Source organism: Thermobia domestica, chromosome 5 (assembly GCF_964235325.1).
Source record: "Thermobia domestica chromosome 5, izTheDome1.hap1.1, whole genome shotgun sequence".
NCBI classification, from domain to species: domain Eukaryota; kingdom Metazoa; phylum Arthropoda; class Insecta; order Zygentoma; family Lepismatidae; genus Thermobia; species Thermobia domestica.
In genome coordinates this window covers 236,683,668-236,708,183 of record NC_137458.1, presented here as the reverse complement: position 1 = coordinate 236,708,183, position 24,516 = coordinate 236,683,668, and the positions used below count along the sequence as shown (strand labels likewise).

At 33.2% G+C, this 24,516-nt stretch overlaps 1 protein-coding gene across 1 annotated transcript in view; it reads left to right on the top strand.

Moving 5' to 3' along the window:
- LOC145686464 (high-affinity choline transporter 1-like) overlaps positions 1 to 24,516 on the top strand; it is a 192,704-nt gene that overhangs the window by 130,834 nt on the left and 37,354 nt on the right. The window contains exons 5-6 of the mRNA XM_081759800.1: positions 380 to 535; positions 14,375 to 14,523. Coding sequence (XP_081615926.1) covers positions 380 to 535; positions 14,375 to 14,523 — 305 coding nt within the window. The remainder of the gene's footprint in view (positions 1 to 379; positions 536 to 14,374; positions 14,524 to 24,516) is intronic.

Here is a 24,516-nt window from a genome sequence, read left to right as displayed (position 1 = left end):
ATAAATAAAGACATTCACCACTTCTGGTTTCAACAGATAGATAAAAGCAGAGACAAAACTCATTCCTGGGGTGATGAATCTGTATCAAAAGCCGTTTTCTGATATTCTTTACCGTTTTTGTTCTATAGAAAGAAGCATTAAAATCGAAAGTATTAATAAATTTAAATCACTTCCGGTTTTGGTAGAGCATTGCGGATGGTGATAGTATGTTCTCAGTCTTAATGGATCTTAATGTAAGTAATCCCTCATTATGAAAGATGTAGAACAGAAATTTGAGATTTTTTTTAAAAAAAAAGTATTTTTATTATTTTATAATGTCATTACGTAAATATGAAACTGAATATTGGAAGTATTTAAATCATTATACATTTTGTTACAGATGGTTTACTATTTGCGAAGACGATGAGGGAACGTGGCTATGTAACCATTTTTGACCCCATTCAGGAGACTTTTGGAGAGACAATGGGGGCCTTTTGTTTCATCATTCATTTCGTGGGAGACATCTGTTGGACAGGAGCTGTATTAGCAGTTTTAGGTAAATATATAAATGTATATTTTGGTATAACTAATAGAAGTTCCTGATCAGGAACTGTAAACAAAGCATGTCATACTACACAAATAAGGCTGATCGAATATATGTAGTAAAATGGTTGTGAAAGTTTAATATCTGAGATGTAACGAAAGTAAAGATATATAAGATAAGAAAAATCATTTAAACAAAAAGTTTAGAATATCGTATTTTATAATGAATCATATTCCTACATGCTGTTTAGTTCACTTTTACTTATTTAACGTGCTAACCAGAACCAAGTAATAACGGAGTTGTTTGACAGAGAGATATCAAACTTGTTCCTTGTTTTGCAATATTTTATCACAAGAGCACATAGCAAGGAACGCAGCAGAATGGTTAATTTAAAACTATCAAGTTGAGAGGTAGCACTCCTGTTCCCTTGAACCTTTCAACTATTATTCTTTCTGTTATTCCTTTATTTTGCTTCCTTGAAGATGCTGTGTTAAAGGTGTTTATTAAATTAAGAAACCCAGTTTCTTGTCTTCCTTACCATTACCTGAAAGTTTATCTTGTTCAAAACTTATTGCACTCCAAAATTACGAAAGAGTATTAACAAACCGGCGAATATAAATTAATGTGATTTACCATGATGATCAAGGGATGGTTAATATTTAAGCCCAATGTCATAGGTATAGCTAGAATTTTTCATATGGGTGTGCACGAAGAAAATTAAAGCCCACCCACTTTCTCAATATAACGTTCTCACGTGCTCATGTTACTGGGTTTAAGTGTATTAAAACTCAGATATTGTTTTAATGAATTGAAGAAATACTCGCACATCATTGATATAAATCTCGGGTTATAAATGCAGAAAAACAATGGGCTTTTTATTAAGTAGTTTTTCCTCACAATCACTAAATCTGTAGCTTCTGATTGGAAAATAATAGTAATAGATCTAATGATAGTAGACCCCCTAATAATAATTTGTAAAAATATCTAAAATTTTGATAATTTATAAGATACCGGTACATAATGACTTTTCCCCAATAATAAGAAAAAAGTCTAACAGATCAGAATATCTCAAACTCTCCCTAAATGGTTTATCGCCCCTTTTTATTTCCGTGTCCTCTCAGGAAACCAGTACGCCCCCCTGGGGACCAAGTCATGTAGGGTAGGTTTAAGGCGGAGAGCACTGACATGGGAGGTTCAATGAGTTCGAACGTCGCTAGACTAGCGGAGTTTCGAGCTCCCTCATGGCTAAGTGGTTACTATACGCACTTTTGACGAGGGAGACTCTAGTTCGATTTCCGGCGGAAGCTCATGTGGTTCGGACCCCACGTTAAGCTCCAGGTGCACGTTCCGTATACCTTTGCTGTTGAAAGGGATGCTAAACTAAAATGAAATCAAATCAAACTAGCGGAATTCCACACATATTAAGGAGCTTATTCGTGGAACACAATTAGCAAACGGGTTTTCAGTATAAGATACCAGGCCTTGAGTTCTAGTAGAGCACATATTAATTTCGATTCTTCTTAAGTTGTAGGTCCACATGTTGATGTTGATAATGTATGGCCGAATAAATTGTGTATTTGCTTTAGAAACGATCAAAATTGAATGTATATTTGATTTTCAATGCATCAAGAAAACATTTCCACGTTAATAAATATTATAAATGTACGAGAAATGGATCTACCTATTCTATCACCATTGTGGACAGGCTTAGAAGTCCCTAGGACTGCTGTGGATGTTGATTTCACACTTTCGTAACTTTGGCCTCACATTCCAGTCATCTTTACTGTCCCAGGTACTCATTTTAGAATGATTGACTTTCACTATTACTTTGTTTTTACTTGTACGCGTAAATGCATTTCAAATTAGACTATTTGTTAATAAGTGTGTATGTTTGTAGGTATTTAATCGAATGATGTTTACAAAATCGATTAGGAAACTCGAATGAGAGGAAATCTGTTGAGAAGTGTTTATAACGTCGATTGTTTTCCGCTAAATCTGACACCTAAACACTTCTTAAGAAACTTTTTTTTGTGATAAATACATTAAAATTAGTATATTACGAGTATATAATAATATATTATATTACGAATTCGTATGTACGATGCGATATTAATAGAAGTATTTAAAATTAACTTCAATAATTCTGGTTGTAAGACTGGATTTATGATTGTGCAATGACAATTATTCGTTGTTTTCTTTTCCGGTGTTCTATTCAGTGGTTCAATGGAGAAAAACTCCTTTATGTTCTGTATTAGAACACATGAAAATGGTATTTACATATAAAGAAAAAAAATAAATTACTATAAACATTAATACATCAGTAAGTTTTACTCCCATTAGCACGAAACTATAGAATTTAAGTTTATACCAGTCTTACTACTACTTGTGAATTGCGTATATGTTATTATTGGAACTAATTTACCAATTTTCATATTGAGTCTTTATATCGAAATTTTAAAATATTTGTGTTTATCAAAAACAATTTACCATTTACTGGATTTGTAATCCACAATCTGTATTACACTGTAATTTAATTATTATTGCCATTAGCAGCTACACTATGGGAAAAGTGAAACCTTGATTTTTGAACAATGAAAACATAGATTTAATTAAATGTCCCTCAAAATAAGGATTGACAGGAAAATATTGTCATGGTGAATTGAATGTTAGTTTTTCGGAACTGTCGCTTCCCTTGCCGCACAAGCAAAGGGATACAAAGTGATTGATATTCGAATGTTGTTGGATTTCTGCACGAACAATTTGTAAAGCCTGAAAGTGAGAAAAATGTTCATTCAAGAGTAAAAATACTAAATTCCAAAACAATAATAAATATATGAATAAAAGGGAGTTTACGTCAGATGGGGAGAAGGTTGTAAAAAACTTGCCAAATCAAATATGGATCGAGAGAGGAGTGTGAGGGAGAAAAAGGCTGGGATGTACCCCAGAAGCGATGCGCGGAGCTATCGTCTTAAAGCCGTGAAAAATGAGCAAAGGCTACCCCTTAACAATGGAAAGAAGGGACTAAAGAAGCGAGTCCAAAAACAGCAGGAAATCAGAATAAAAACGTGGAACGTTGAGACCTTGCCAGGCAGGAGTTACGAATTACCGGAGACGCTGGTAAGAAGAGTAAGCATAACATGCACCCAAGAGAGTAAATAGAAGGTTGAGTTGAGTTGATTCTGAGTTAGCAAGGTTATATGAGATGTGGACCTACTGATTAACGTGGGATCAGAAGCACATGAGCTCCCACCGGAAAGGAGTAAATAGAAGAGTTTAAGATCAAAGGAAATAGGAAGTGGATATACACGGAGAACAACAACAGAAAAAATGGGGTTGGAATTGTCTTGAATAAGAACGAAGGAAAAATTGGTGAACGTGAAGAGAATAAGCGACAGAATTATTATAGTCAAGTTTGTGCTACGAGAAATCTTGAACATAGTAAGCGCTTATGTCACACAAGTTAGATATGATGAAGAGACAAAACAAAAATTTTGGATGGAGCTAGATAGTACTGTAGAATTTTTCGTTACATGAGAAGCTTCTAAAAGGACGGGCATGGCCATAGGATGATCTAGATCAGGATGTGAAAGAATATATGGAGGATACTGATTGAAAAAATAACAAGGAAGGCGAGAATATGCTACAAAAGGCGGAAGCATACGATCTTGCTATTTTGAATATATTCTATAAGAAGAAAGTAGAACATCTTAATTGAAAAAGTGGCACCTCAAGGTCTCACGTTTTATCTTATGGAGAAGACAAAACTTACGTGATCAAAGGACAGCAAAGTAATACCAAGTAAGAGTCTAACGGAGCAACACCATCTCGTAGTAGCCAATATCTACATCAAGGAAAAAGTAGGAATAAGACGACAAAATGTTCCTGTTCGAATGAAGTGGTGGAAACTAGATGGGACAGGTGCTGAAAATATTATAAAGGAAATTACCATGTGGCAAGTACTGTAAATGAAAGAAGATGAGATGCACGTCGAAGAGTGAACCAGAGTATTGGTGGTGTTCAGGAAAATAGCAAGAAAAGTTGTGAGAGAAACAAAAGAAAGATGTCTTATTTATAAGGAAACGTAGTGGTGGAATAAAGAAGTTGAAGCAGCTGTCAATGAGAAAAAGAAACGGTAAAAAATATGACAAAACTCTGGCAATCAACAAGAACTTGAAGGATTACAAGGAAGTAAAGAAAAAAATATATAATCTTTTCTCTCTTTCTTTTGTAAAAACTGGAATATATATACAAGCTTTCGAAGGTAAGAGAGAAGTAAAAGAAAGATACTTCTCATGTACGGCGTATCAACGATAAAATAAATGAGATTCTGATAAGTGAGGAGAAGATAAAGAAGAGGTGGAAGGAATATTTCCAGAAACTTCTCAATGAAGAAAACGAAGGGAAACTTGTGAAAATCTACTTATGAATCAGCGACTGGTTCGACCTATGACTATGGTAGAGGTAAAAAATGCCATGAAAAGGATAAAAAGTGGTAAAGCCCAGGACCGGGTAATATCCCTACCGGAGCAAGGAAAGTTTAAGTACAGAACTCGACAGTGGTTTACTCGATTTTCTAACAGGATATTGGAAGCAGAAAATATACCAAAAGAATGGAGGAGTAATTACGTTGTGCCGGTTTTTGAAAACAAAGGGGATGTGCAAGAATGTGGCAATTACAAGGAAATAAATCTTATGATCCATGCAATGAAATTCTGGGAGAGAGTGATAGAAGCAAGATTGAGGGAAAAGACCGAAATAACAGAAAACTAGTTTGATTTCATGTCAGGGTGGTCGACAACAGGTACAATATTTGCACTTAGGATTCAACGGAAATACCAGAAGGATTTTCGTATAGTTTTCATCGACCTAGAAAAAAGGAAGTCTTATTTGGAGTCTTATTTGGTGGACACTGAATAAGTGTGTTCCGAACACATACGCCTATATATTCAATATATGTATAATGAATATAGGACAGGAGTGAAGAGCACCTGCAGAATAACAGAAAAGTTCATAGTTAAAGTGGGTCTTCATCAGAGATCTAGACTTAGCCCACATCTTTTTGCAATTGTGATAGACGAGCTTACAAATTATAGCCATGAGTTAGCACCTTGGAATATGCTATTTACGGATGACAGCGTTCTGGTCAGTTACACCAAGGCAGTATTGCAAGATAAATTAAATATCTGGAGAGAAGCATTGAAGAGCAGAGGGCTTAGAATTAGTAAAACTAAGATATAATATTTACATCGTCCTTTCAAGAATATATATAATCGAGAATTCAAAAATACGACTCGACGAAGAAGAAGTGGTAATGACGAGGACATTCAAATACTTGGGATCAATACTGCTGGAGAACGCAGGAATAGAAGAAGAAGTACACATCAGAATTAACACCGTTGGACGAAATGGAGAGAAGCAGTAGGAGTATTGTGTGACTTTAGGTACCAATACGCCTTAAAAGAAAAGTTTACAAGACAGGAGTGAGACCTCTCATATTGTATGGAGCGGAATATTGGACGACGAAGAAGAGAGAGAAACAGAAGTTGCATGTTGAGAAAATGAAGATACTGCTGTGGATGTATGGAATGACGAGGAAGGAGAAAATTAAGAATGATCAGGAAAGATGAGATTTGTAGTAGAAAAGCTGCAAGGAAATAGACTGAGATGGTTTGGACATGTAAAAAGAAAACTTCCCGTATAGGTAGCTCATCGAATGGAAGATATAGAACTGAATGGGAAATGACCAAAGAAGAAGTGAGGAGATGATATGAAGAACGATATGGTGTAGTGTGGTGTCACAGTAGATATGACACAAGATGCAAACAAGTGAAGGACAGTGATCCAAAAAGCCGACCCCAGTTAACTGGGAAAAAGCCTGTTTTTCATCTTCAGTAACAGCCATTAATCGATAGTCTAGGAAGCTAGAGCCTTTTTAGTTCAACTGTGTCCTTGCTGGCGCTGCTATCGTTATGTGATTTCCCGTACCTCCCTCGAACGAGAAGGGATAGATTGCTGCGGCCGAGATCTTTCAATTGTTGGATGCAGAAGGGTTGCCACAATGAATTATTTCATGGAATTTGCTATGCTTTGTCTTGTTAGCCACTTTAAGTACCCTGCGATCTTCACTCGTCGAGACCAAAGGACTGAATGACAAATTGGCAACACAGCTGAGGTCATTCACTTCTTTTCCCTAACAAGAGACATCACCCAATTGTCCGGCTCCGATTTCAATGATTCTTTTTTTTCTGATAGAGGACATGTATGTATTATTTGTTGACAGAAATGTTTGCCATGGTGCATGTTTTCTATTTTTCTATAATTTTTAAGAGTTGTGATGTGGTTATTAGAGATTACTGCAGAAGTCCCTTACTACCGGAGTGCTAATGAAAAAACAACGGAGTAGATACATATAAGGCCTAGGAGGAAGTCGTATGGTAAGTATAACTTTGACGGCAGCCATCTTAAAATCCGCCATTTTGAATTAAGGTCAAGTTTTTGAAATAGGTATAGGGTAATGCTATACATAATTTCGGGCTATAATTTAATCAGAAAGACAATGGTGAAGTTAGTTTTAAGATACTCCCATTTGGGAAAGAGTTATAGAGGCATATTAATTGTTTATACTTACTATGTGCGTAAGTCCCTTACCTCCGCTTCTAACCCGCGTATTAATGATAATAAATGGATAAAAGTTTCGGTAATACATATTATGCCTAGAGAAAAGTGATACGGTAAGGGTTATTCTTGACGGCAGCCATTTGAAATCCGCCATTTTGAATTAAAGTGAAGTTTTGAAAAATGAAAGCCATAGCATGTGACACCTCATTTTAATAGTAAATTTTCCGAAAAAGCCAATAGTATGCTTATTTTTGTTCTATAGTTAACTAGTATGAATTTAGGGATGCTTCTAATGTGCACCAAACGTCCATTATTCGATCTTTCAAATTGGCAACACTCCTAATTTTCACAGCATGTTTTAAGATTCTAACTGGCACTTTGCAATTGTTACCATGGCTCATGTTTTCTAAATTTATTACATCTTTTAAGAGTTGTGATTTGTCAGTTCGTGAATAGTGTTGGGAGAAGCATCTAGCAATCTTTCTGAATTTTGAAAAGCAATGTAATTATTTATTTTAAACCAGAATACATGAGGAACTTATGGACCTATGTGACGTAAAGAAATACAAATGAAATTAAAACAAATTGGTGTTATACAAACACAAAATTATCAAGAAATGTAGCCTACAGGTTGCGCAAACGACGAACTATAAAATATTTTTAATAAGTACAACTTTAAAGGAACAGCAGCAATGATAGAACATATCAAAGAGGCATAATATGACTGTTCCCAACACACTGTTTGTATCATGAACATAGTATGAAAACAGGTAACTTGTTTATAAAGAGGTGTAACTTAATCGAGTTCCCGATCAATACTGATTATAATTCTTACAAACATGAACTATTGACAACAATCACTAGAAAACGAATGACTTTTTTGTCTGACTAACTAAAAAATTGCCATAGAAAATAAACAAATATACAATAAAGAAATAAATATAAAACAAAACAAAAGACCATTGATTTACACAACAACCATATTTCGTTTTCCTTTTTGAAGTGAATTTTAGTTTGATTTTTCGTCTTATGTACTATCCATTACAAGCTACGTATTAGGTATTATCTGAATGCAAAGTTGGAGTTATTTCGTTGTGCGATGATTCATGTCAGTAAACGAGTTTTTGAAGGGTAGGTATAGGAAATAAATAATCACATGGCATAGAAAATAAATAATTACATGGCCAGTTTGAAAATTCAGAAAGATTGCTAGATGCTTCTCCCAACACTATTCACGAACTGACAAATCACAACTCTTAAAAGATGTAATAAATTTAGAAAACATGAGCCATGGTAACAATTGCAAAGTGCCAGTTAGAATCTTAAAACATGCTGTGAAAATTAGGAGTGTTGCCAATTTGAAAGATCGAATAATGGACGTTTGGTGCACATTAGAAGCAGTCCTAAATTCATACTAGTTAACTATAGAACAAAAATAAGCATACTACTGGCTTTTTCGGAAAATTTACTATTAAAATGAGGTGTCACATGCTATGGCTTTCATTTTTCAAAACTTCACTTTAATTCAAAATGGCGGATTTCAAATGGCTGCCGTCAAGGATAACCCTTAACGTATCACTTCTCTCCAGGCATAATATGTATTACCGAAACTTTTATCCATTTATTATCATTAATACGCGGGTTAGAAGCGGAGGTAAGGGACTTACGCACATAGTAAGTATAAACAATTAATATGCCTCTATAACTCTTCCCCAAATGGGAGTATCTTAAAACAACTTCACCATTGTCTTTCTGATTAAATTATAGCCCGAAATTATGTATCGCATTACCCTATTCCTATTTCAAAAACTTGACCGTAATTCAAAATGGCAGATTTTAAGATGGCTGCCGTCAAGGTTATACTTACCATACGACTTCCTCCTAGGCCTTATATGTATCTACATGGTTGTTTTTTCATTAGCACTCCGGTAGTAAGGGACTTCTGCAGTAATCTCTAATAACCACATCACAACTCTTAAAAAATTACAGAAAAATAGAAAACATGCACCATGGCAAACATTTCTGTCATAACAAATAATATATACATGTCCTCTATCAGCAAAAAAAAAAAAAAAAGAAAAGAAAAAAAGAAAAAAAAAGAAAGAAAGAAAAAAAAGAAAAAGAAAACGGAGCCGGGCAATTGGGTGATGTCCCTTGTAAGCAAAGGGAGGGTTTCGTCTGCCAGAGGGTGGTGGGTGTGGAGAAGAAGTTTAATTCGCATAGTTTCCGAGGGCACAGGTAGAATAGACAGACTCTAACTTGTTTACTTCCATTAAGAATACAAAATAATGTTAAAATATGACTTGTTTAACTCTTAACAAGTGATTAAAAATATTTTAAATTTAGTTTTATTCATAACTAGTACGAAGCAGTGCGGAAGGAGTGAATTCTCTCAGCTCAAGAATTAGGATAATCGCATATACCACACGCATACAATTAGCTCTAATTTTCAGATAATTAGCCACCGCTAATTCCTGAGCAAACAACACACACATTGACCAAATACGTTCAAGAGATGAGAACGTAACTAGCGATAAATACCTACCTGGTTGGTATTTATGTTGTCACTTTGAAATGAAGAGAACTGATTCATAAACTGCGAAATGTGTAAGGTATCGTCTTGAATAATTCATAAATCTATGAGTTTGAACATACACGGTATATGGATTGGCAAAAGTGTGGGAAAGACTACGGCAACATTAACATAGTTCAGAATTAGAAATTGAGTATCGTCTGAGTATTTTCTGACGTCATTTTCTATGTAATGGGCCTTGTTATCTAATAGATGATATCACTTACCTCATTAACTGTGCTGAATACCTACGTCATATGCTTTTTAGCTTCTTGATTTACATGCGGAGTTTCCTTTTCGTTTTCTTTGAAATCAACTGAAATTTACATTATGTAATTTTATTGACTTCTTCAAGTCTATCTAAATGTCCCTCCTTTTTCAAAATTATTTTGCGTTCCATATACATTTAATATTCCTTAATTAAATTTGATTATTATACATTAAAATTAGTCATAAGTTATATAAGAAATTCTAATTTTCACGAAGTAAGGAATATTTAAACAGGCTTGAATAGGAAATAAGTAAAATCATGCTATGAAAATTTCCACTTCATTTCAAACAAAACACAAAAAGAATTCTCCATATAAATTAATGGGCTAAAAAGCAAAGATGGTGCAAACGTATTAAATGCCGTTAATGGAACTAATTTATAAGGAAAACAAAAGAATATAGTAATAAACACGTTTGAAACTATATTTAAATTAACAAAAAAATAAAAACTTTTCTTTTAATACACTAGAAACTTAAATTACTACTTGTGAATAGAATGACTGATGAAGATAGAAAATAGTAATTATAACTACTGACTTACGCATTGAGTAAGTTCATCATTTGTTTTTCTTTCCTCAGCCATAGACATTAAAAAATAGAAAAATTACAGTTTCTGTATTTATGCAGGTAATCTGATCTGCTGGTATACCATCATTCTCTCATTATATATTTGAGATAACCTACTTATGACCCTCCTGATCCAATTCTTTTAAAGTTTCCTTTCACTATTATTTGTCTATTCGAATGCTGAATTAAATTAGCAATCACGTTATTACCTCTTTTATCTACTGTCGCCAAATGCATTGATTATCAAGAAATATAAGACCCAATTTACTGTTTTTTCTAAGGATAAAATGCAATTTTTCTAATCTAAATATATTTAATACATAGTCTGCTTTTACTTATTTGTTGAAATTCAGTGCCCCTTTTCAGCACAAAAGTCATAAGGAACGAGAACCTACAGTTTTAACCCATTGCGTCCCCTTGACAACTTGAGTTGCGACGGCAATTTTTCGCCATAGCGCAGAAACTTATGGATTGGCATTGCTAGTTCTAACCGCGAAGTAACTTCGGGGTCTGTTTCGTAATAGCATTGTTGCGTTTTCTTTGTATGACATATTGACGCGAAGTTAGCGCTATTTTTTGGGTAAAAGCTGTTTTGAAGTGAAAAACTCAACTGGATTGATTTGAAAGACTCCATAAGGAAGGATTGAAGGTCTGTAAAGAAAGGATTCATTTGATTTTAATAGTTATGTTTATGCAGTGTATTTTCTCCCAGAAAACTGTAAATTTTCAAAATGTCCCCTTTTTTGAATATGTATGTGCGTGTTGGCAACTTAAGTTTTAAGGCTAAGAAAACAAGAAAAAATAAATATTTTTCAAAAATACTCTAATATACATTTTAGAGTACTATTAGGACCAAATAGGCGAAAATAAATTTTTCAAAATACCAGTGGGGAATTCTGGGCACTAATGGGTTAAGATAAAATACGAACAACGATAATCTATTCAACTCTTATACTGGGAATCGAATTCTAAACGCCATGAAGATTTAATACATAGTAAATTAACCACTGATGGAACTAGTCTATCTTATAATCCCCACAATTTTATATATATATATATATATATATATATATATATATATATATATATATATATATATATATATATATATATATATATAACTACTGTTCTGGCAGTGCTTAATTTACCATATTTACCTCTGTCTCCAGATGCGACCACAATATACCTCAAAAATTTTAAATAATAATATACTGGTCATGTAAGATTGTATAACACTTTGTTTTTAATGGAGCTTGCAAATATGTTAAACTAAATGCCCATTGTTTAGAAAGAGGATATATATCCAAAGCACAATTAATTCGAGAGTATTCAAGTTTTAGTAAGCAGTTTGTAAAAAAGGAGGAAAATACTTTTAAATGGTGTACCTAGGTTACCTTTTTAAATAATAAGTTAGTATTAACTATACCCAGGTCTAAAGTATTAGTATTAGTTAAATAAAGTATGTAGTCGCCTCGGTGAGGACGGATGAGCCTATAATCTTGGATTCAAAAATTTGATAGGTCCTTTTACAAAAACTATTGATGGATCTCGATATTTATAACAAATATCGATTGCTTCGAAAATAACATAGCGGAACTTTTAAATAAGACAATCTTATGGTTTTGCTAATTCCTGAGTAAAATATCTGAGAAACTCATGCGTACCAATAAAAAGTTTATCTTATTAAAATTTGTATTATGTAAAAAGGATTCATAGTCTCAACTATAACAGTAAATGCATTTGAATTACTTTAAACAACTTTTATTTTCTTTACAAAAAACATAGTTCCTAACCAATTATACAACTTAGGAAGTCTTAATACCCGCAGTCATTTTTGAAAGGAGATTATCACTGTGTCAGTAATACCTTGGAAGCGGTAAAATAATAGATATTTACTACATATATAAGAAATAATTATTACTTAATTTTCCCCTTAAAATATAAAAAAACGGACATATTTTTAATCAACCGCCTTTAAGTTGAACGATTAAAACAAATTAGTATGATAATGGAAGGGCTAAAAATTTATGTTTTATGTAAATGTATTTTTCTTGAGCTATTCTCTATATGGTGCCCTAAAGCCCTAGTATCTTTCCGGAGTAGCGGATGTTGCTGTAGATTATTTAAACTGATACAAAACTATTTTACGTTGAAATGTAGGCCTAACTTAAGCAAAACAGGTGTTTTAGCTGTATACCTAGGCAAATAATGCATTTTTAATATACGTATTTTGTTCTGTTACTGAAAAATATTGAAGTTGCTTCAGTCAAATATATCACATTCAGGGTATTCACTACGTTTCCCATCACTTTTCTAATTTCATTGAATAACTGGAAGACAATAAAGAATATAGTAAGCCATCTAGTATCGAAGAAATAGATACAATATTTTAAAATGGATTGTCTATAACTCATAATTGTCGAACAGTCAAAACTTCAACATTATGTGAAAGGTTCTGAAAGCCGCAAATAATAACATTTTAATGAGAATAATTTCATTAAATATTAAGTTGTCTACTTTCCGAATTGGTTATATTTTTTCTTGTTATTGATTACAAATTCTTGTTGAGTTTATAAATAACCATAAAACTTTTTTCTTCAATAAAATCTTAACCGACTTCACACACGTAACCCCTTTGTTTAAAATGTTAAAAAAAAACAGAGACAATATAATGCATTATGAAAGTGTTCAGAAACTTTGCAATACAACCCCCGTGCTGGTATGCAACTATAATAACGCTGAAGGATGTATGGTTGCTTATAAACATATTATTTTGCCGTAATTAACCCAACCCCGTAATTAATTGAGATGTTACATAGTTTACCTCTAAAGATTGCAATCAAATCCGAAAGAAGTTTGAACGAAACCATCGGGAAGATATACTCTTTTGAACAAACAAACAAAAAAAAAAAAAAAAAAAAAATCACCAAAGTTGATATAAACAGGTCAAACTGAGATATCCCTATTCTTAACTCGGTTAAAAGTAAGAAAAGCGTAATGTAGATCATTAAAAATTAAAATAAACCATAGTCTCAAGTTCTGCTTAAATAATACAATTATATTGAAATATTTATTAATGTATAAACGCTAGTCATGAAAATAGTTTTAATTTCAATAACAGGCAATCTCGTTACCGTAAGAATATTTACCATATTTTTAAAATATAATAGTTTTTTTAAAGTAGCGTAAAATATTATAATAATTTAATACAGCGTTCTTCAACCTTTTTTTTTTTTTTTTTACTTTTTGTCACACTATGTAATATAAAACTGAATAACGCGCATATTACTTCATATTTTTAAACATAATCTAAAGAACTGTAACTGCCTAACCATCAAGTAACGAAAAATAGTTGTTACCGTATTGAATAACAAACTTTTCTACGTAGGATGATCTGCATCATTCAATATTTTCTATGTCCTATAACTATCGCCTGCTACACCGTTTGTAAAAAAATCTTACTTAAAACAATGTTTTAATATTGCATAACATTATATACGGTAATTAAAATAATCCATATTTTGACTAGTTACTCAATTTGAATAATACAAGTCCTTTGTGATATAACACTTTATTTACGCATTGCTTATCAGCAACCAGCATTTCGAAACACCCGATTATTTTAAATCATATAATTTCTTAAAGAATATAATATTGTAAAACATTCTTGTTCTATTTAAAGTTCTAATGTTTTGAGAAATGTAAAGATAAATTGTAATGCTTTAAAGCTTCATGAAAATCTAATTTGTTAGGGAAGTATAATGGATATGGACCAACATAATAGTGTTTCAATTTGTGCAATGTATTTGTATTTTGCTTTTCAGGTACAACATTGAGTGCTGTAGTGCAGTTTGATAGAACAACTTCCATTCTAGTTAGTGCAGGAGTTGCTGTTTTGTATACTTTAACTGGCGGAATGTTCTCTGTTGCATACACAGATGTTCTTCAATTGGGATTCATTTTCTTTGGCATGGTAAGTTGAATTTTCAAGTACGTTAATAACAGTATATTGTATGATATCCGCACTTACTGAATCCAAGTCTTTGTAAATGTACTGAACACTATTTAGTTAATGTAACTTTACTAATTCTCCCCTTTTAGACATTGTTTATGTAGATTCATGTTCAGTTGTGATCCTCAATTAAATTAATGAGAAGCTTGTTCTTTATTGCTCTATTTCGCCCTCTTTAAATATTTGTTATGTTTTTTGTTCTTCAGCTGATTTGTCCTTCAGGTGAACTCACTCACGTTTACCAAACATAGTGGTAGACTTTGACCTGCTAAATTTGTTTGTGAAATGCTTTTCTGTACAGCCGTTTGGGGCATCAACGTTAGGGTTTGGACTTAATCAAACCTTCAGAAATAACAATAATAATAATACTCCAAATGTCCACAGTGTACTGGTAGACATTGGTCTATTTATTATGCAAGCAAAATACTTTCCTATGCAAGAGTGTCATTTCAGATTTTGCTTGTGGGGCAAGACCCCTTGATATAAGTAAAATTTCCCGGTTTTCGCTGATTTACTACTATTCTATTTATAAAATCTATATAAATCTCAAACTCAGGGAGACAATTGCTCCCCCTGCCCCATAAATGACGCCGCTGTTCCTGTAACTTTTTTCTTAGCTCCCGAGTTACGAACCATTAAATTTGAGATTTGGACAAATTTCGGGTCAAATTTTTACGGAAGCAATTTCTAATTGGGATTGATTAACTACCAGGGGCGGATCCAGGACCGACTTCTGGGGGGGCAGTGGGATGTCATACTGCTACTTTTAAGGGCATGGGTTTTTGGGATGGGTTATATATATATATATATATATATATATATATATATATATATATATATATATATATATATATATATATATAAAATAAGAAATTTTCCTCTTCTGGGGGGGCGATCGCCTCCCCCCTGGATCCTCCCCTGTTAACTACATATGTTGTAAATACAGTGCATACTTCCAACAAAGATTACTTAAACGAATAAAGGACGACTTTTGTATTCAAGAGGAATTTACTAGTTTAAATCATTTTATTTTACCTATTTTTACTATCAATTAGGTAAAGTGATAGGGAACCAGTACGTTAGGTAACTGATAGGTAATTATTTTACCTATCAGTTAGGGTATGAAAACACTACAAAACTGAGAGCATTATAATAATTTTGAGCATAGCAGTAACGGATTTTGATATATTCCGTAGATAAAAAAGTGCTAGACGGAATAACTCTTCTTTATCTTATTTGTCTGTTTCGGTGGATTATAAAACCAAACTATAAACGCATCTATGTTTTGTGTGGGAGCTCTTGTAAGCGTTCATACGTAATTCGAATTGCACGTTAAGCTGTAGGCCCATTTATCTGTGCTGAAAAGAAAGGATAAATATCCACATAAACACCAAACAACTTATTACTAAAATTGCTGTTATTCTCTTAACAATAATTCCAAGAGAAATCCGAGCCGTTTTTCACCTTGAGAAAATCCATGAAACAAGTCTTTTAAAATAATTTTGGAAACAACGTCTTATAATTGAATATACAGTTGCAACATTTTGTGAAATAAGATAAGATTTTAAAAGGATATCACAACTTGAAGATGACATATCTCTAAGATGATATATCTCTAGATAAGACGATCGCAGCTGTTATAACTCATTGCAATTTGAAATGCTCAATGCTGCTTCTCGGATTTTTAATTTTGGCTTTCCTTTTATGAAAAATGAAATGAAAGTTGACGAAAATTTTATTTGAAATAACGATTAAGCGTGATCAATATGGCCAGTTTGCTGTAACTCGAAGGTAATGTGGAATAAGATAAAACGGCAAATTAAAAAGTGAAATGAAATATTTCAGTTTAACGTCCCACAGTTATGCCCTTTAGGCTAAGGGAAACGATGATTAAAGCAAGTGAATGATGATGAAAAATTGGTGGCATGAGAAAGTGGGAAGAAACGGGCGTACCCCGAGAAAACCCACGGACCCGATGTTGTCCACCACAAACTTACTTGTCCAGGGATCGAACCAGGGACCCCATGCAGCAGAGGTAAGCGCTTTACCACAAAGCCACCGTGCTCAATGGGTGATAAGTGTAAATTGATGGTAATGGAATTGACGGAATGGGAATACTTGTTCACCGTAAATTTCCATGACTTATTGAAAGAAAACGTAAAAAAAAAAAAAAAGTAGTAAACGAAGAAAAGCTAATGTAGAGGAGTCGCTAAAATTAATTCTCTTTGAACGAGGGCGATTACCAAACAACACCTACTAATTGAAATCTTGATTATTTTCCAATAAAGTAAATTTCAATAAACTTTCTTGTTATTGTTCGTCCCTCAATGCATACTCATCTCATTGTTGATTATCCCATATCGGACTCCCGAAGAAAACTCATCGAAACAACTTATTGACCGTGCCAATAGGGACTACTCTCAGTCATGACTCCGTTTTCTTTCATTCAGAAATAGAAAAGAAAGAGAAGAAAGTAGAAGGGTAAAAGAAGGAGGTAGGAAAAAGAAGAAAGAAAAGAAATAGGGTATTTTAATAAGAAACAGATTACTGGATAATTCCGGAAATATAGTAAAAAAATCGAGAAAGTCCTTGAAAGATGAATCATTCTAAATGTTATTAACGATTACTCAATTTTGGAATGCTTCGGGATAGACACATGTTCCCTCATACCACCCAGACCTAGCTCCAGGCACCACAATCGTGGGGTTGCCCAGACCTAGACCTGGAAACGAGAAAAGTGAAATCATTCTTCGTACTGTTATTCCAACCGGTGATTGATAACCATCCAGCATCTGAACTTTGTTCTCTAGGATCGACCACGCATATGAATTAGCCAAGAAAGAAAAAGAAAAAAAAAATCAAACTCATAAACTCAATACAAATTTATGTATCGTATCAATAAATGTTTCAACTTCCTGGAAGAAAGATGTCGTATTTAGGCTTATCCTGCTATTTCCGTTTCACTCTTAGAGCCGATTTAAACCATTAGTAGCGGTCCTTCATGACCTAGGTTATTTACCTTAACACATATATTAAAACATGACACATATATTACAGATGTTAATATGACAAATGATATCACTAAAATTACTTATATTAAATCTATCATGCATTCACACGCTCACTCACTCAGGACAGTGTATATATGTTTAAAGGAAACCAACTAACTACAAAGATACAAATAGTTTATTACATCCATAGTGAAAAGAAAAAAGAAAAAAAATAATTACAAAGAAAATCTTTAAAAAAAACACAAGTTCTTGGTTATATATTAATAGAATACATAGAGTTATATTTTAGTAAATTTTTATATATTCAATCATCTTGACAAATGGAAAAAGAAAAAAAATTATTACATGTATTATATCTTAGGCATGCTAAAGCAAAATTATGATTTGCGACATACGCAAAGAGACACTTATTTCACTTTAAAAAAATATGGACAAAGAGGAAAGAAAAGAAAAAAAAACTTTTAGATGTATTAGGACTTATATGAGTCTCTACCTCACATTGAGAAATAAAATATTAATAATTCTGAGCGTTCAAATCACAAATCACACACTACTCGTAGCGTCCAAAACATTTCGCTCCATTTAACTTAGTTTGTGTTTATATATATATCCATATATATATATATATATATATATATATATATATATATATATATATATAACTATTGGTTTATAAAAACCATTCATTGACTATATTTAGTTTGTAACTCTTAGCAGTTTATATCTGCACTCGCACACTGCGACGTTTATACCCATCTCGGGATTTTGAAAAAAATCACTTTCGCCAGAGGATGTTTCTCCTCTCAGATAGTCCATTCACAAATTTATTAATCGAATAATTTCAAGTTATTTGTTCAACACTGGGACACGTCATGAAACCTTTCCTTAGGATCACTTTTGTATATATGTATACATGTTTCGGATTTGAAACGATCTTCCACAGGTGTACGGAGTATGATGGTTTAAATTGAGGATAAAAAAAAAAGAAACACTGGTCAAGTCACAGGATACATATGCAGGTGAGAAGGATTCAAGGTACACTTTCCACAATGGTTTTAGGTTAGTAGTTCAGGGATAATATTCATTATTATGTGGATTACGTTTAGACCTGCCGTTACTTTTTAATACATGCCATCAAATGATTACATAGGTTATCATTTACATCTATTCAGAAGAAAAGGAAAATTACGTGAGTGCACGGCGGTATTCTTGACAAAATCTATATTCTTATACTCGTCGGAAAACTTACTGGTAAACTATAGCAACCAATACACGTTTGGGGGGACAGACACGAGCGCTCTTACATATATTCATATAATACATTTAATATCATACTTTTACTTTAAAATCATATTCACATACTAAGTACATATACATTTCGACGTATTCATTTCTCTCTCTCTCTCTCTATATATATATTTATAATAAATGCGCACACATTTAAATTAATCACCCCAACAATAATTTTTGAAAAGGTTGCAAGTACAAGAAAACAAATGACTTCCGACATTACATATGAAAAAGAAAATTGATTTTTTACCTGATACCGCGCGTCTATAAATTTCAACTTTTATATAATCAATTCGTGCTTAAATAATAAAAAAAAGAAAACTTTGTGAGGCAGGCACGTAACACAGAGCATTCCTAAAGATATAACTAGATAACCTAAAATACAATTTCTGGGCCCAGGTCAACTACAAGGTAAACGAAAACCAAAACAGAAAGGAAAGTGACCAATGGATTTAAAAAAAAAACTTAAGAGGGACGACGGTGAAAGAACGTAATCGAAGTGGCGTCAACTACGAGTCTTTGTTCATTTCGGCGATAGGTCAAAATGTGATGGAGGACCCAATCATTATCTACTCTATCCATGAATTGTGTATTGCAACATCTCAGCTGGTAATTTCAGATCAGAGTTGTACGTTAAATAAATCGTAAGCAACAAGTTCAAAATCGGGGGGCGGGGGGGAGGTTGAAAAATTAAAAAAAAATCTCGAAGTAAGAAGGAAGAAAGAGACAAGAGAGAGAAAGCGGCGCCAACGAAAGGAGAAAGATTAAAGTACTACTCACTACACAGAAGAGTGATCGAATTTAAATATATAACAACTCATAGCCAAAAATATTCACATATGCCGAAAGAGGGTGGTTTACTTAAATACGTAAACTAAGAGAGAGTCCCTGCTGCCAAGGATGCAAGTTCTGTGTCCATCAGATCCCAATCCCACAAGAATTTGCTTGTAAGATTGAAATCCGATCCCCGTATCCGGCCCAGACCAGCAGGATAAAAGGAGAGGGGGAAGGGACCAGGTAACTGCGTCCCCAATTTTGAAATCTCTAAGTAAGAAAAAAAATATTCGACCCCTCAGAAGAACTAAGAAGGTTCAAGGACAGTAATGAAACTAGAGTAAAAGTATTAGCTAAGATATCCCTAACTAATGATTTGCCGAAAATAAAAAAAATTAAATAAACTGAATTTTGGATCGGTGATTTCAATTACCAAAACATCACCGATAGCTACCCTGCGCAGACACGCAACAGTCTGGGATGTCGTTAATTTCCCTCGTCTAATTAAACTAAGAAAAGAAATGAAAATACTTAAAGGGACTAGGGGTCGACATCCGGGTACGCGATAATAAATTTCAATAATTAATTGTTTTGATTCTGTAACCCTGTCAGAGCTGTCGCCTCCATGAACATTGTAAGCTAGCCCGAGTAGGTAACGTGAAGAAAAAAAATCTCACGGAGCAGGATATTCTATTTTAAAACCGACCAGAAAATATAATTCACTACAGCCCTGTTGTATAACTATTGTCTTTCCGTAATTTATTATTCAATATGTCTAGTCAGCGATTATATGATGCTACCCATGCTATCAGATGGTATTACTATGGTTGATCATTACTATAACACATTAAACTACAAAGTATTACCATAGTCCGACTATATATTGCCCTCCGGTCCGCGTGATATTATGGTGCAGGGGTCAGAACCTGAGATGTTTGTAGCTACACGTATCTATTCAATATCTATATATCAACACGCGGCGAAGTATTCACTGGGCTACTATACATTTAACTATATGGGTGTCCTATCTTATATATTTATATACTACAATATTCATATACTTCATATTCATATTCGTATTAATATTCATATAATATTCATATCATCATCTTTTCATTTACTACGACGCTATATTCTACAAACACCCTGTTTCCTCTATCTATGCCCAGCCTATATACACATTTCATCATAACACTTTAAAATCTATAGTCACTACAAACATTTCCCATTCCGATCACCGCACGACAACCTCACTCGAACTCAAGACTCTTTCACCACACACACAATACTATGTAACACCTGGTAGCTTTATTAAGAACGAAAAAAAATCCTACGTATGTTCACTGAAAATAGAATTATCTGCGATAATATTTAATGTTTATGAAATTCTGACAACAATGAAATTATTCTGCAGCCACAAAGAAAGAAATGAACATTTAATATAATTTCAAAGCGAAGAACTAGCATCATATCGCCCGACTTCTGTTAAGAAATTACATATTGTTTATTTACTTAAATATTTCGACTTCTAGACTAAGCAGAATGTTGTAATTTTCAGAATATATTAATTTTGGGTCACTTAACCTAACTGTACATCCATATGGGCTGTGAATTATACCTTCTAGATTTTATTTCGAAAAGAAAGGTCAATTCCATGAAAACTAAATCACTAAGAACATCGACATGAGAATGACGGTTAGTACTGACTTTCGACACTAGAGGCTAGCGACGATATGATCAACCCTTGAACCACTGAATGTGACCTTGTACACGGAATTATTGTACTATATTACGTTCACTTTTAAATATTGTGTATGAGTTCATTTAATGACGGAATAATAAAAATTTTATCGCATAGTAAATACTACACTGTCCATATTTAATTATCTCACACACTCTTTCATCACTTAACTACCACAATTACTACTACTAGAAAATGTTTACTACATTACAAATATACACATACATGCCACATCCATACTACATACTACATTAATACATGTTATACTAATAAATATACACAGAAAACATTCAGATTTTACCATTTTAAATCGGCTCTATCAGTTTACGAAAGGAAAAGGGACAGAAAGGAACAGGGCCAACTAGCCCTTGTATTTACTAAATCACATTCTTAACTCAACCTGTTTAATCAATGCCCCGAGGGGACATATCGAAGTGTTGACTAACAATAGGACCCCTGCCCTGAAGGGACAGGAACCCGGAACAAACTACATGTTCAACTCATTCCGCTCGAAGCCGTACTCCCAATTTGGGAGTCAGATAGGAGCCCTTACTGTAAATTTACACGTGCATTATTCTACCTATCTTAACTACAACGGAATTAAATACCGCCATATATGTTAAAAAAAAAGAATCACTCGCTACCTACATAAACAAATCTATATATGGACAGGTCTTATAACCCTCAATTAGCAGGAAAATTGGAAGGTGAAAATATCAGGGGAAACACTGATCTTCAGAACCGGTTTTAGGAAAAGAAAAAAACGGAAATCACACTACTTCTGAATCCTGTCCATAGCGATCGGTAGATGAAATCATGGCGTCACTATATTGCACTTACTATTTCAGCTTTTTAGTCCAGTTTTGTTCTGAAAATTTAATAGTTCTATGGCTCCTTGAGACCTCCAGCGATTTTACACGTTAATAAAATCCAAATGTTACCTTTATTTGCAGCTTTTCTAGCTCCCTTTTGACTTTCTGAGCTAGGAGATCCGAATCTGGCGTCTTCAGTGAAACTTCCCGGCATGGAATGGGAATAATCGCGCCCTAATATCATAGCGTGGGTTTATCCTCCAATCAAAACAAAGCATTTTGGCGGTGGGGCTTTGAAACGAATAAAATTTGGTAAAATCTGGATTAAACTAGATTTTAGAAGGACCTAGGTATCTAAAAGAGAGGTGAAGGGTGGTCCTGAAAATTCTGTCGAATTTTAGATTGGTTATTTGATCTGAAAAATTCCGTCCAATAGTGAACCTATGTTTTCAGATAGCACTGACACCGTAAGAATTGTAATAATCCATTTACACATCCATATACAAGACTTATAACTAATTTAAAATATAAATAAAGGTATTGATTCCCACGACTATAATTCCTAATAAATTTTTACAGTTTTCCATGTTAATTTGAAATAGAATAACAAACAATATTACGAATTATATGAACAGCCAGAAATTTTTTGTTAAACGTCAAGTACAGTCGGTGCAAAAAATTTCGGGCACCCTCCTATTAAAAACATAATCACATTAGACTGTAATGGCATATTACATTATGATTGAACCAGAGGTCTTTTGGACCATAAGTGAGAGCTCTACCCTTTCACGCAAACTTTAAGGCGTACTAATATTTTTCTTTGTGTGTGTATCAAAGTTTTCGACCAGTACTAATTTCAAGGGGAAGCTGTCATTCCTTTTCCCTTCTCTCGGACAATTAGTCCAAAAATATAATTGCTCTACACACACGCCTTGGCGCTGCGTCCGTAGCTAGAATTTGGTTTTGGTGTTTATGTTCGTAGATTCAACTTCTATTGCGATACACCACCACTTCCAATACAAACTCGAATAATAAGTCGGTTTCCACTTTAATTATACGACTAATTCTCGTCGTTGGAAAACAATTTAAAGCACTACACGATAGATTGTATATGGAAGTAATTTTGGCATGTTATCGATGTAAAATTATATATAAAATGTATAATCATTGCAATTCATTGCATTTAATCATTGTGTTTCAGATTGCAATTCTTAATTTATACAAATTTTCAACAAATATTTTTTCATAAGTTTACCTAAAGTATTTACACTGTAATATATGAGTAAATATTATCAGTTTATTGAACATAATTAATATGTTGAATATGTACTATTAAATGGAATTTAATTTTATGTACATAATGTAACAAAAATCTTATTAGTTATATGTTGAAAAAATAATGTAATCCTCATCTATCTTATATTCCTTTTTATCCTAACATTTAGGTAAAAGCATATGATTTTAAAAGGCGTACTAAAGATTTAAAGGGATTAAAAAGAAAAATATAAATACAGCATTAGGTTCCCATAATTAAAGTTAGAATCGCAAGCGAACATAAATCTACATACACAGTGACAAAAAAAGTAAAATGAAGCAAAACTCGCCTTCAATAAGTTTACAAGTTCTTGGATCTTAAACTTAATCATATATGACAATTATCCATCATATTTCAAGAGTCCCTAATAATCCTATCATAATATTTTCAACCATTAATTTTTATTCTTCCTACCTGTATTTTTTCAATGAATTTTGTAAATTATTATCATCATCATTATACAAATTATCAAAATAATTGAATCATGCATGTGCTACAACACGTAATCTGTCTAACATCACTACTGTGAAGGACGATATTGAACAGTAAGCGAAACCATAGTTTGGACTTGTGTATAGAATAGACCGAACGTTTGTGGTGTAAAATGGAAGAATTCTCCGACTAGAGTTGTGAGATTGAATGGATAGAAAATTGGGAGACAGTGACATTTGTATGACTGAGGACACGTTTGAAACTGATTGTTATTTCATGTTATTGCCACCGTTAATTCTATCCCTTATAAATACTATTATTAACTACTAACATTATCATTACCACTATCCAAACGTATGCTGTACCAAACTAAATAAAAATAACAAAATGCATTAGTGATTAACGACGCCTACCTTGTTATTCATAGCCTATTCTTTGGAGCTCCTCGCAGCTGAAGAAGGGTTCAATTTTCCAAAACCATTTTGAGGAAATATTGATAGTTCATTTACATGTTCGCCTGAACACAAACATCAGCCATCAAGCGTTCTGTGGAAATTCTATTATCTGGTCATAAGATTT